Below are 12,469 nucleotides of genomic sequence, written 5' to 3' on the forward strand. Positions count from 1 at the left end.
TGTGCTTAATATGAAAAACCACACACAGAAAGGATATTTTTGTGGGAAAGTACGAGATTTGCCTGTCCCCGCTGCAATGCAGTAACTGTGCACGTCGCCTGATCCAACCTGGCAACTGGCCAGCTTGTTTCTCCCCCAGGGCTGAGGGAGCTGTTCTGAAGTTGTAGCTCATACTGATCTGAAGGCATGATTAGTTCTGTCCAAAATTCAAGACAACACAAGAAACAACCAAAGCAAAAAAGGTGTCAGTGTTTGAATGCTGCCAACAGAAAAAAAGCAATACATCAATGGATTTGTGCTTATCAAAGACCTTTTAAAAGAAAAACATAACATACAAATGTTTGCTTTGTACTATAAAATATCACCTTACCTATTTACTTATAAAGAGCCACAGTACAAAGTTACCAAAAAAGTAACAGGACAGTAACAATTTTTCTTATGGTTGAAATCCTTGCTGCTAAAGCCATAGGTTTTAGGGAGAGAGAAATAAATGGATTCACATGGTTTTTTTGTTTTAAACTTTCATTATAATTATATTACTATCATAGGTGTATTAGTATATAGTATTATAGTATATAGTATAGTATTATAGTATAGTATTATATTACTATCATTTGCTTTATTCAGTCTCTAAGACAGACCTGCTTTATTTATGTTGGCTTTCTGTTCTCCAAAGCAGATCTCTTCCGCCCTTTGGCACATATTAATGAGTTTATCTAAGCCTTTAGATATAACAGAGCCAAAGTAAATAACAGATGCTGACTGTGGTGAAGTGAAGATGATCTGACATGTGGTTTTATTAATAAACTAGAAAAATATAAATATACATTTTGCATGAATATTTTATCAATGGATTTGGATCCAAGCCAAATTTGCTGTATTTTAATCCAATGGAAAATATTTTAAGTGATGAGTTATTTCTCCCACTGATTTGGGGTAAATTAAGTGCAATTATCCTAACCTGGATTAAAGTCAATATTACCTCTATTTTAATTTTTGGCTTAGAAGTACTTCTAAACCTTGAAAATGAGTTTATGTTTCTTACATGAATTCATTAATGCATATTTCTTACCATCTTTTCCACTTAGGGTAACTTCTTGTAATTTATCCTTTAAGAAAATTAAATTTAAGAGGGGTTCATGAACCATAAAAACCAAGTCCAAATAGCAACTCAGTTGAGTGAAATCTTTAAAAAAAAATTTACAATTGGGAAAGCTAATGTTTTTAAACCAACTTGCAGAAAGACTTTATTGGTGTTCTCACAACAGAGCAATCTCTCCTGATCTCATATATATTTCCATTGAGCTCCTTTGAAGAGCAGGATAGAAAAGTGTTGAACACTGAGTTTATTCAACTTAAGTGATTTTATAAGTATCAAAAAGGAATCCTTTAGATCAAATAGGAACTAAAGTATGAAAATGTTGCTTCCCCAACTCTTTAGTAGAACAGGCCAATAACATGATAGAAACTTGATTCCAAGCCAGAATATACAATTCAGATATGGGTCCGTGTTATTTAATTTTTCAAGCAACCCTTACTGCCCCAAGTAACAGAAGACAAAGGCACAATTAACACAATGCTATTTTTCTCTCTTCTCCCCCCCCCCCCAACACCATGGGTTGACATTTGTAGGAATTTATTCAGGTTGATATGATGAAATTTAATTGAAACAGTCTTTCAACTCACAAAATATTTTGATGAAATCTGTGCCAGACTGAATACTAAAGGACACAGAAATCTAACTGAGCAATGACTCATGAAGTCTGTTATGACCTTATTAACATAAACATATTTGTACCATTATATACAGTAGATCTACAGGAAGCATATGTAAAGTATTGCAGATGGACAAAAGACAAACCTGTAATTTTCCCTCGCCTAATTTTCATGACTTTATATTGTACTGACATTCCTACCAGGAGATAGATATCATAAGCGGGATTTAAAATGATGTTTTCCAAAATAAACAATCTGACTTCAGCTGCAGGCACATTCTGTTGGTTAAAAGAAGAATTTAATTTAAAGAAACAATCATACACATGCATTTTTAAATTTATAATTAACTTAGTCATAAATATTTAATTTACAAAAATGTATTTTGAAAATACAAAGCTGGCTTCCCCAATCTGACAATGCCACTGACTGTGCTGATTGGTGATGTTTGATGCTAAGAGTCCAATGAGTATAGAAGAGAAGCTGTTGGAGAAGACCAGCAGAGTATGAAGGTACTACTTTGTTCCGGTGTAAGATCAGTTCCTATTATCTTTTGAGAATGAATATCAACAAAATGAAATTAGAAAATAAAAAATCTGCTGCATTTCTTGTATGGCACAATGGTTATAAACTGAAGGTTTCTAATCCCTTACTATAAAATAGCAGAATGGTGTTTTGCGTAAAATACAACATGTTACCTGTGTGTGCACTGTTCATATAAGAACACATTTTAGTCATTATTATATGCTGGTCTGCGACTATAATAATGATTTATTTGATTTAGTTACTATATTTCTAGCCAAAAGTAAAGGTATAATGGTTACTTTATATTGGTTTTAAAATCATATTATTATATACTCCAATTTGTACACTTTATGGTATGTTTTGGGAGTTAGACTAGATAGTGAGTCCCTTACTGCTTAAAATTTGTAAATGATCTGTCTGATCCTTTGCCAGGCTACTTTTCCTCAACAGAAGCTTTAATTCTACTCTAATAATGATATAATTTATGGAACAACAATATAATTTGTTGACAAAGAAAGAAAGAAAGTGAGCGTTGAGCTCTGAAAAGTATCTTTTGAAACCATTTTCCTGGGACAGATATATATGTTCTATTCTCTTCTACTTTCCCTCAAGCAGAATATTTCTAAATAAACAATAACAAAACAAAAATAAGTCTCTAAAGATATCTTGCCCAAACAAAACCAAATCTGAGCAAATTCTACTCTTGAAACCTCTTAAAATATCAGAAAACAAAGTTCATTGATATTTCTTAAAAAAAAAAATTAAAATCCCCAAGCTATATATAACTGAAATGCTGAGAGATTATCTAGTTTAATTTCTACTCTGTGGCTCTTGTAGTAAGTCATTATAAATAAATAATATTTCTCTACCCCCACCCCCCATCGTGGTACCACAACAGGAATGTTTCGGGAAAGTACAAGAGTGAAGTGGCTCTAAGGATGCAGGATATGCCTGATCCTGCAGTTTGGGAGTTTTAAGTGTCTTCCGAGGCATTTAGTGGCCTGGAATGCTTCCCAGATGATAGAATGCAAGCCAAGGAGCACACTAGAAGTACTCTGAGGTCTTTACAGGCCTGTTTACTCGGGAAGGAGTAAGACACTGTGAGCTGCAGATATCACCTAGACCTGGGAACTACATCCTTGCTCTGGGATGCTGTTTAGCCCTTGGCACTAGAGTTTTGGAAGGTTTCAGTCTGCTGATGTCAGCTCTTCAAAGTAGCACAGGTCAGGATACAGACATCTCAAGAAATACTAGAACTCAATAAATACTATTTATTGAAATAGGCTATAATAGCAGAATCTTGAAAGCATGTCAACATTTCCCCTTCTTAGCCTCTTACAGCAAGGAGAGTCAAGGCCTGGAAGGAGAACATGACCTGGGACTGATTGCTGGATTGCATCAGAGTTGATCCCCTAGGAGCTACAAAATGCAGAGGCCTGGACAGTGATGGGTATATCCCAATGTACCTGGGTGACCTCACTGCTTCAGGAACGACATTGGCTTTTGGCTGCAATTCAAGGTGCCTTTAAAGCTCTACAGATCTATTTATCTGAGGGACCATCTTCTTCTGTATTCATCTGTACATCCAGATGATCAAATAGGCTCAGTTCCCTCCAAGGCTCAGGATTGCCACCTGATGGGACCTTAGAAAGGGTGTTTTCCATAGCAGCCCGTTCTTTGGAATGCCTCCTGGTAGAGATTCAGCTTTGTGCCTCTTGTGTTTCAGAAAACGATAAAAGTCTACCTATTCCATGTTACTACAGGTGTAATTCAACTGAAACTAGGATTTGTGGGTGCATGGTGTTTCTTTTCTGGTTTTTTTTCCTTTTTTTCTATGTACTTAGGATTTTGGGGTATTTTATTTTATGCTGACATTATTAGCTGTCTAGAGTTTCAAGGAACGAACAGCATACATGCACAATATATGAATTAATGATTGATTGAATAGGATTACATTTTGTGAAATCAGAAGGTTTAGCACATGGGAAGAGAAATAAAAATAGATCTGCACACAAAAAATAAAGCATCTGGGAGAATGTATTACTGAAATAATGGGGAAAATAAAACCACATGACTCTTTAACAATGGTAATGAACTAGGCTTGGTAAATGCTAATATGTTAATTCACCTAAAGGTTAAAATAATTAAAGTTAAAAGTTAAATTTATATGAATTCATTTTAATGTCTGCTAATATTTGAAGCACCCACTTGTCTAGGACAATAGAAACTTAAAGCAGGGCTGTGACTTCATTCAATGCAATTGCTGAATGGGGTAATTTGGGGTAAATTTATAACTCATCGAGGGGTGAGGAACATCTCTACTTGCCCCAATACTGACATCTTTCCTGAAGCAAATGAACACAGGGGTCTTCCAGAATAATTTTTTAAAAACTCAGCTTTTAGCTTAGTTAAAATGATACCATCTTGTGAAATTTTTCCTTGTGTTGCTAGATTTTTAGATTGCACGTTGGTGTGATTTTGATTTTTGATTTATTCTTTGTGCTGTAGAGTTTAAATCTTTCACTGTGGATGTTTTATATGTTTCTATTATACTGCTGAGAATTTCACAATTGCAGCCGTATAAAAAATTCAATAAATAAATAAATAGCCATGTCTCCAATTCAAAACCCTCCCCAGAGCTATGCTTTTGATATGTAACTTGGAAGCTCAGTATTTTGGAAAGGGAGTTTTGTTTTTTTTAGTACCTTTGGGCACTTGTTCATATAATGGCTTGTGGGAAGGGGAAGCAAATGGAGGAAAGAAGTTCATATGATTCAAGTCTCACAACTGCAGTCTTTTAGATAGGTGCCCCACTGTAGCCAAGGGTTCCTTCTTGTAATTCTCTGTACTCTGCTGATGGAGATGGAAGCCATCTTAACAAGATTTCTGCACAGAGGAAGGGTTAGTTTAAGCCTTTTGCTGACTTCCTGTGAAGGAAGGAAATTTCTCTTTATAGAAATCTGCGTGCACACATGTGGATTCTAGCCCACCGTTATATATGCTCCTCGGGTAAAAAAGCATGTCTATGCTGGTATAAACACAGCTGTAGGCCTTTTGCAGTATTTTAAAGTACATGTTTTGATAACACACTTACACGTGGCATAAAGATGTAAATCCTAAGGAAATTTACATTTACATTATGAAAACCATCCAAAGTTCCTGAAAAGATTCTAGAACAAATTACAAAACATTTGATCAGAAAGCACCTTAGCACCAGCTTAGATTTAGAAGTCAGCATAGATCTGTCAAACAACAATCACCATCTTCCACTAATCTTATCTTTAATTAATTTAACCAGTACTCTGGGGGATCCAATAGTAATGTATGGCTGTGAGAGCTGGACCATAAAGAAGGCTGAGCGCCGAAGAATTGATGCCTTTGAACTGTGGTGCTGGAGAAGACTCTTAAGAGTCCCCTGGACTGCCAGAAGGTCAAACCAGTCAATCTTAAAGGAAATCAACCCTGATTGCTCATTGGAAGGATTGATAATTAAACTCAAGCTCAGATACTTTGGTCACCTAATGCGAAGAGAGGACTCTTTGGAAAAGACCCTGATGCTGGGAAAGATTGAAGGCAAAAGGAGAAGAGGACGGCAGAGGATGAGATGGTTAGATAGCATCACTGAAGCAATGAGCATGAAACTGAGCAAACTCAGGGAGGCAGTGAAGGACAGGAAGGCCTGGCACAATACGGTTCATGGGGTCACGAAGAGTCGGACATGACTTAACGACTGAACAACAACAACTCTGGGGGAATGCAATGGACAGCTCTACCATTTGTCTCTGCCCAGCAGAGTCTGTAATTTTTAGTCACCAATGACATATGGCCACAAAAAATGCCAATGAAATGTTAGGTTTCATCAACAGAACTACTATTTCCAAATTACAGATCACAGTACTTCTGTGCTCACTGGACCTCATCTTATGTACTAGGCCCAGTCCCAGCCATTAAACTTTAAAAAAGGAAAGGGCTTAAAGAAAAACAACAAAAATATTTGGGGATTAGAAAGTGAATGTTCAACCATAATAGAATCCTCCTGACTATGTCATACTAGTGTCAGCTGCAAAATTAATATTTGTTATAGATAACATATTTTTATCTGTGAGGTATTTGAATACTCAGAGGAACTATACTATATTTAGAAAACAATACTTTATTTTGCAATTTTTAGTCCTTAAAAAACAGGAAACTCACAACTAGCTTTCCTTAATGTTCCATTTGTAATATCATTTACTGAGCAAAATTAATTAACAGAAACAACAAAAAAGCATTTGTGGTGAAAAATAGCAACTGTAATTCTGATAGATTTTTGTTCTTATTTCTGGAGCTCCTCCAAATTCTAGTAACTAGCCTGCAGAGGAAGAGGTCCAGATTCAAAGAACTGAAATGGGCCAAATAAGCCATCTCGTAATCCACCTGCTTGCTGCTAAAATTCTGGAGCTGGACCACTCTTAAGAAGCAACTATGCAGTTTTCTGCTTGAAGGCCTTGAGTGAGGAAGAGCTCAACAACAAAATTGGTTACATGTTTTAATTACTCATACTATTAGGAAGTTCCTCAAACGTTTAGGTACAGAAAAGGCCAAAGGAGTAGTTATGAGCAAACAACAAAGTGACCCAAAACAATACGAAAGGGTAAAAATGAAGTGGCCAATATATCCAATGGCCAGCATTAATGAATGTTGATATTCTTAAATGAATGCTAACAATTTCAGATGAAATTTGTTAATGTCCAAAACAGACTCTAAATGTGGTCCTTTTGAGCTATACTAAGTAAAGGAAGAAATATATTCTGTCAACCCATAATGCTATATTCTGTTTCAGTAGTATTTTATAAAAGAGGAAAAAGTTGCTTTCATCACAATATTTCTGTTTGCATACCTTGCCTTCGTAGTCTTATATGCAAAAACCTTTTGTGTGTGGGCCTTCAAATCAGTGCTGGCTCCTGGCGACTGTCTAGACAAGTCCCTGCAGTTTTCTTGGCAAGGTTTTTCAGAAGTGGTTTGCCATTTCCTGCTACCTAGGGCTGAGAGAGGGTGACTGGCCCAAGGTCACCCAGCTGGCTTTCATATCTAAGGCAGTACTAAAACTCACTGTCTCTCAGTTTCTAGCCTGATGCCTTAACCACTGCACCAAACTGGCTTTCAGGCCAAACTTAGGCCCCAGTATATTTGCCACCCACAGCTACTACAGGATTCCTGTTGAATTGTGCTTTCCTTTATAGTACTGGTATTAGTCTAATGGGTATCACTTTAGTTCCATCATAGGACAGTAACTATAAAGGAAGAAAAAACATTTGATTGGGAAACGGCTATGTGGCACTTAATAGTAACTTACCTTATACCTAGTTTCCTGTATTCTTGCTTTGAGTTTTGAACTCCCTGTTTTCATACCAGATACTAAGACAATATCTCCTTGTTTTGCCACTTTTTCCATCTCTAATATATATGAAGGTGGTATATATGTTGATTCGGAAAATTTCAGAATGCTGTTAAAAATGTTAATAATTTTAGATGTTAATATTATATTATTATATATTTAATATTATTATTTTATAAAAGAGCTTCTTCCAGAGGCTCTAGGTGGTACACAAACACAATATAATAGAACACAATAAAAATGCAAGCAATAGCAAACAATGACAACATGGATTTTCTTCTAACTGCTTAATCACCAAAGGCCTTCCAGAAAAGCCAGGTTTAACTATTCTCCAGAAGGCCATAGAAGTGGGGCCACCTTTGCCTCAGGGGTAGACTGTTCCAAAGGAGGGGAGAAAACTTACCTGCATGCCCCCTCTTGTCATACCTGCTGATAAGATGGGACCTTCAGCAGGCACTCCCTTTTCACTTGGGTTGTATGGGCAGAATATACTCAGAAATGCAAACTCTAAGATACCCAGGCCATATAACCTTTATGAAAGGCTGCTTTAACACCTTTAAAACATATTACACTACCTTTTGTGTTAGATATCTACATACAACATAAAAGATTTGGAAGGCTCCTTGATGTTTCTAAAAAATCCTTTGGCTATTACTTCAGGAAGAAGATGAACAGGAGAGAGAGAAAATTAGTTTAAAAGACTGATCAAAACCCAAGCTATTTTAGATGTGGATGAAAATGTCTTTAAGATCATGTCCACAGAACCAGTCTAGCTCAGAGATAACCAAATAGCACTTAAAGTTCAGAGTGACTGGTACACCACATTTATTAATGTCTTGGTAATGTTCTGGTTAAATGACTACAATGTATCATACATGGAATTGCCTATGAAAGTTTCAAAGATGCTGGCTTGGCTCAAAAATCTCCACTGGTTGCCAGCTGACTTCCAAATAATAACTCCATAAAACCCAATATGACCTGAATGATGGTATCACTCTTCCCAAATGTTAAGATTTTCAATATTCTCAATACCTTTAATAACTAGCTTTTAACTTTCCATCTTTCATTCATCATTTTTTCCAATTTAATTCTAATATCATGTATCTTCTGATAATTTTTCTCTCTTTGCTCTTTTCTTTTAAAAGTGTATGTTAGCTAAAAAAAACATTATGTCCTTATGTGCTACTATTCCCTCAAGGTTATGTATTGTATTAGATAATTGCATAAATGTAGTATATTGGTAACTAACATTATTTTAAATTCTTACAACTACCCAACTAAAACTAAAACCTCTCAAAAACTATGCTCAAACTGCTTACATTTCTGTGTTTTAGACATCAGATGATAACATTTTTATATTACAAAATCTTTCACAACGCAATGAAACCTAAATTGAATGGACCAACTGGGCGGCAGGGAGGTGTCTGTTGCTTTCACCTGTCCTTTAAATCAAGGAGCACTGTATCTTGTGGTGATATCATTATGCAAACAATGCAAATTGTCATTTTATATAATTTGTGTAGGAGTACGCAAATGACACCAAATGATATAAATGCAATGGCAATTCCATCCACTGGATTTGAAGTTCATTGTATCAAAGTCCTCTTAAGTCAAGGTTTCATTGTGTATTATGTGGAGGAGCTTGCATTTGTAGTTTCTGAATGTTCTGCTGAATTACACACATTTAAGTTGCAAAGCAAAATATATAGTGTAAATAAACTTCAGAAACACATAATCCTCATTGTTCTGGGTCTACTCTCCAAAGACCACAATAGCAGATTTATATAACATAATTTTTGTGCACTCTAGGAGAAAGTCCTAATTATGATCAGCAGCAGTAGCCAGGACACTCCTGACTCTTCCTCCATGGCACTGTTAATATAATAGCTCAAGGCAGCTCAAGTTCCCTTGCATACTCCTGTCCTGTTCAGTTTGGGGTGCAAGAACGTTGCCCAGATGCAGGGATAAAGGCAGTATCCCTAGCTGAAGATTACTTTGCAGCCAGAAGAGCTGAGGAAGCTAGAAGAGGACATGGAGAGGTTGGAAAAGGGAAGAAAAAAAGCAGACACTGATAAAGGAGGTATGCAGGGAAAGGTAACCTTTTTCCAGTCTAAGGGAAGTCAAACAAACCAAGGGGAGGATAGATCCTGTTACAAATGTGGCTAGGTAGGACACTTGGCTAAAGATTGTTGAAGTCACCAAGGAAAGTAACTTTCTCAGCCATGTTGAAAGCCCCAGGGAGTAAGAAATAACAATACAAGCTAAGGTCAATTTAATTCCTGTTTTGGGTTTAGTTGATACCGGAAGCAGACGGACTTTAGTTCGCCCTTATTTAATCAAGGGAGCACCGAGAGTGGGTGCTCCCTTGATTAAATAAGCACTTAACAAGTGTTTATGGTCATACTAGACCTATACCACTAGTCAAAGCAACTATACAGATTAAGCATCAACTGGAAACATGGTGGTTGCGGTAGTCACTAAATTACCCTATCAGACAGATTTTTAACATGTTCTTGGGACAGATTTCCCTGGTTATGCAGAGTTAATATGGTCAAAGAATTTATTTCCAGAGGGAGTGGTAGGAGTAACTAGTCAGGCACAGGCACAAAAACAGGAAGAGAAAATTTCAGAGGCTATAGATTTACTCCCCTCCCATCCAGATTTGATTGAGAAAGGAAGTAAGCCCCAAAAAGCGGGGGGGGGGGGGAATAGGAAGGCAGATAAAGCTAGAGGAAAGCCCCTGGATACTGGAGGTCTCCCATGGGACATTGACAGGGGAAATACAGTGGAAAGACATTTCTTTAAAAACATGTTAGCAAGAAGTGACAACAGATACAGATAAGTGGCTTGAAAATCCCATATATGAATGTATAAATAGCATCCTATACAGGATAAGAAAAAAACTAGTTACTCAGGAAAGGATAGAGTAGTTAGCAGTTCCGAGCCAATATAAAGAAAAGATTTTACAACCGGCACCTGAAAATCCCTTGGCAGGACACTTAGGTAGGGAAAGGACACTCTACCAAATATTAGATAGAATTTACTGGCTGGGAATTGGAGGAGATGTTGATAGATACTGTCAAGCACACAGGGAATGCCAGTTAGTCAGAAGGAAAGGGAGACAAGATAAAACTCCAGTGGTACGAGTACCTATTGTGCCAGAACCATTTGCAAAAGCGGCTATGGATATTGTAGGCCCTCTCAGCTAAAGGGAACTGATACATACTGGTGGTGTATGAATATGCAACCCACTATCCAGAGGCAATTGCTTTATGAACCACAATAGCAAAAAGAATAGCAGAGGAACTGATAAAAAATATTTAGGAGAGTAGGTATACCTCATTATATATTGGCAGATCAAGGAAGTAATTTTCAATCTGGACTGGATTATCTGGACCCCTTTCAGTCAGGGTTCAGGCCATGTTACAGAACTGAGAAGGCACTGATTGTACTCTTAGATGACCTCTGGCAGGAGTGGGATGGGGGTAGTACATCCATCCTTGCTCTTCTTGATCTCTCAGTGGCCTTTGATACCATTGATCCTGGTATCCTTCTGGACTGTCTTCAGGAGTTCAGGGTGGGCAGCACTGTGTTGTGCTGGTTCTCCTTCTACTTCTGGGCTTGGTTCCAGTTGGTATTGATGGGGAGAGAGATCCAGCCTACGGCCCCTACTTTGTGGGGTGCCCCAGGGCTCGGTGCGGTCTCTTCTTCTATTGCACATATATGAGGCTTCTGGGTGACCTCATTCAATGTTGATGATACCCAGCTTTATATCTCTACCCCAGGCCATCTCAGTGATGCCATGGATGTCCTATCCCAGTGCCTGCAGGCTGTAGGGGCTTGGATGGGGCACAATGGGCTTTGATTCAACCCAAGCAAGACTGAGTGGCTTTGGGTATTTGGACCTTCCAGTGACAAGGTTGTTCCACCTGTCCCCAGAGGGACCCAATGTGTAATCTGAGGGTCCTCTTGGACTCATGGCTCCTGCTAGAAGAGGAGGTGGCAGCAGTGGCTAGGAGGACCTTTGCACACTTATTGGTTGTGTGCCAGTTGCACCCATTCCTGGACTGGGAGGCTTTGCTCACAGTCACTCATGCTCTCATGACCTATCACCTGGATTACTGCAATGTGCTCTACATGGGGCTCCCCTTGAAGAACATTCGGAAGCTTCAACTGGTGCAGGATGTAATTGCACAGGTAGTAAATGGTGTTGGATATTTGACACATGTAACACCACTGCTGCGTGAGCAATTCAAGGAATTGGTTATCACCTTTAAAGCCCTTCATAGCTTGGGACCAGGTTACCTGAGGGACTGTCTTCTCCCAGTTGTTTCTACCTATCCAATTTGGTCCGGCAGGTTGGGCATGTTACAGGTCCTGTCAGTCAAGGAATGTCGGCTGGCAGGGACCAGGAGACGTGCTTTCTCCACCATAGTCCCTGCTCTCTGGAATGTTCTCCCTTCAGAGATTAGGATGACCGCAACCCTGTTGGCCTTTCATAAGGCCTTGAAGACCTGGTTATGTGCCTGGGCCTGGGGCCCTGAGTATATTAAGGGCCCCATTAACATCTATGGTGATAATTTTACCCGACAACCATATATATTTATTTTGTACTGGCTGTAACTGTTTTTAACTGTTTTATGTTTTTACGATTGTTTGCCACCCAGAGTCACTTGCTGAGATGGGCAGCTATAGAAATCAAATAAAAACTATCAATCAAACAACCCTCCTGAAACAGTTCTATGAAGTGTTGGGAGTAAAAGGAGTGAGAACTAGTCCGTATCATGCTCTAGCAGATGGTTTTACTGAAGGAATGAACTAAACTCTCAAGAGCATGTTTAAAAAATATGCAGG

The 12,469-nt window shown here is 38.0% G+C and overlaps 1 protein-coding gene across 1 annotated transcript in view; it reads right to left on the reverse strand.

Annotated features, from left to right (window-relative positions):
- NUP210 (nucleoporin 210) overlaps window positions 1-12,469 on the reverse strand; it is a 112,193-nt gene that overhangs the window by 67,724 nt on the left and 32,000 nt on the right. Inside the window, exons 5-7 of the mRNA XM_088134153.1 lie at window positions 7,574-7,724; window positions 1,862-1,994; window positions 25-196 (exon numbers count right to left, since the gene is read on the reverse strand). Of these exons, the coding sequence (XP_087990279.1) occupies window positions 25-196; window positions 1,862-1,994; window positions 7,574-7,724 (456 nt within the window). The remainder of the gene's footprint in view (window positions 1-24; window positions 197-1,861; window positions 1,995-7,573; window positions 7,725-12,469) is intronic.

Source organism: Python bivittatus, unplaced genomic scaffold (assembly GCF_059951505.1).
Source record: "Python bivittatus isolate LINGU-HERP-01145 unplaced genomic scaffold, Pbiv_v1 ctg000080_np1212, whole genome shotgun sequence".
Classification (NCBI taxonomy): domain Eukaryota; kingdom Metazoa; phylum Chordata; class Lepidosauria; order Squamata; family Pythonidae; genus Python; species Python bivittatus.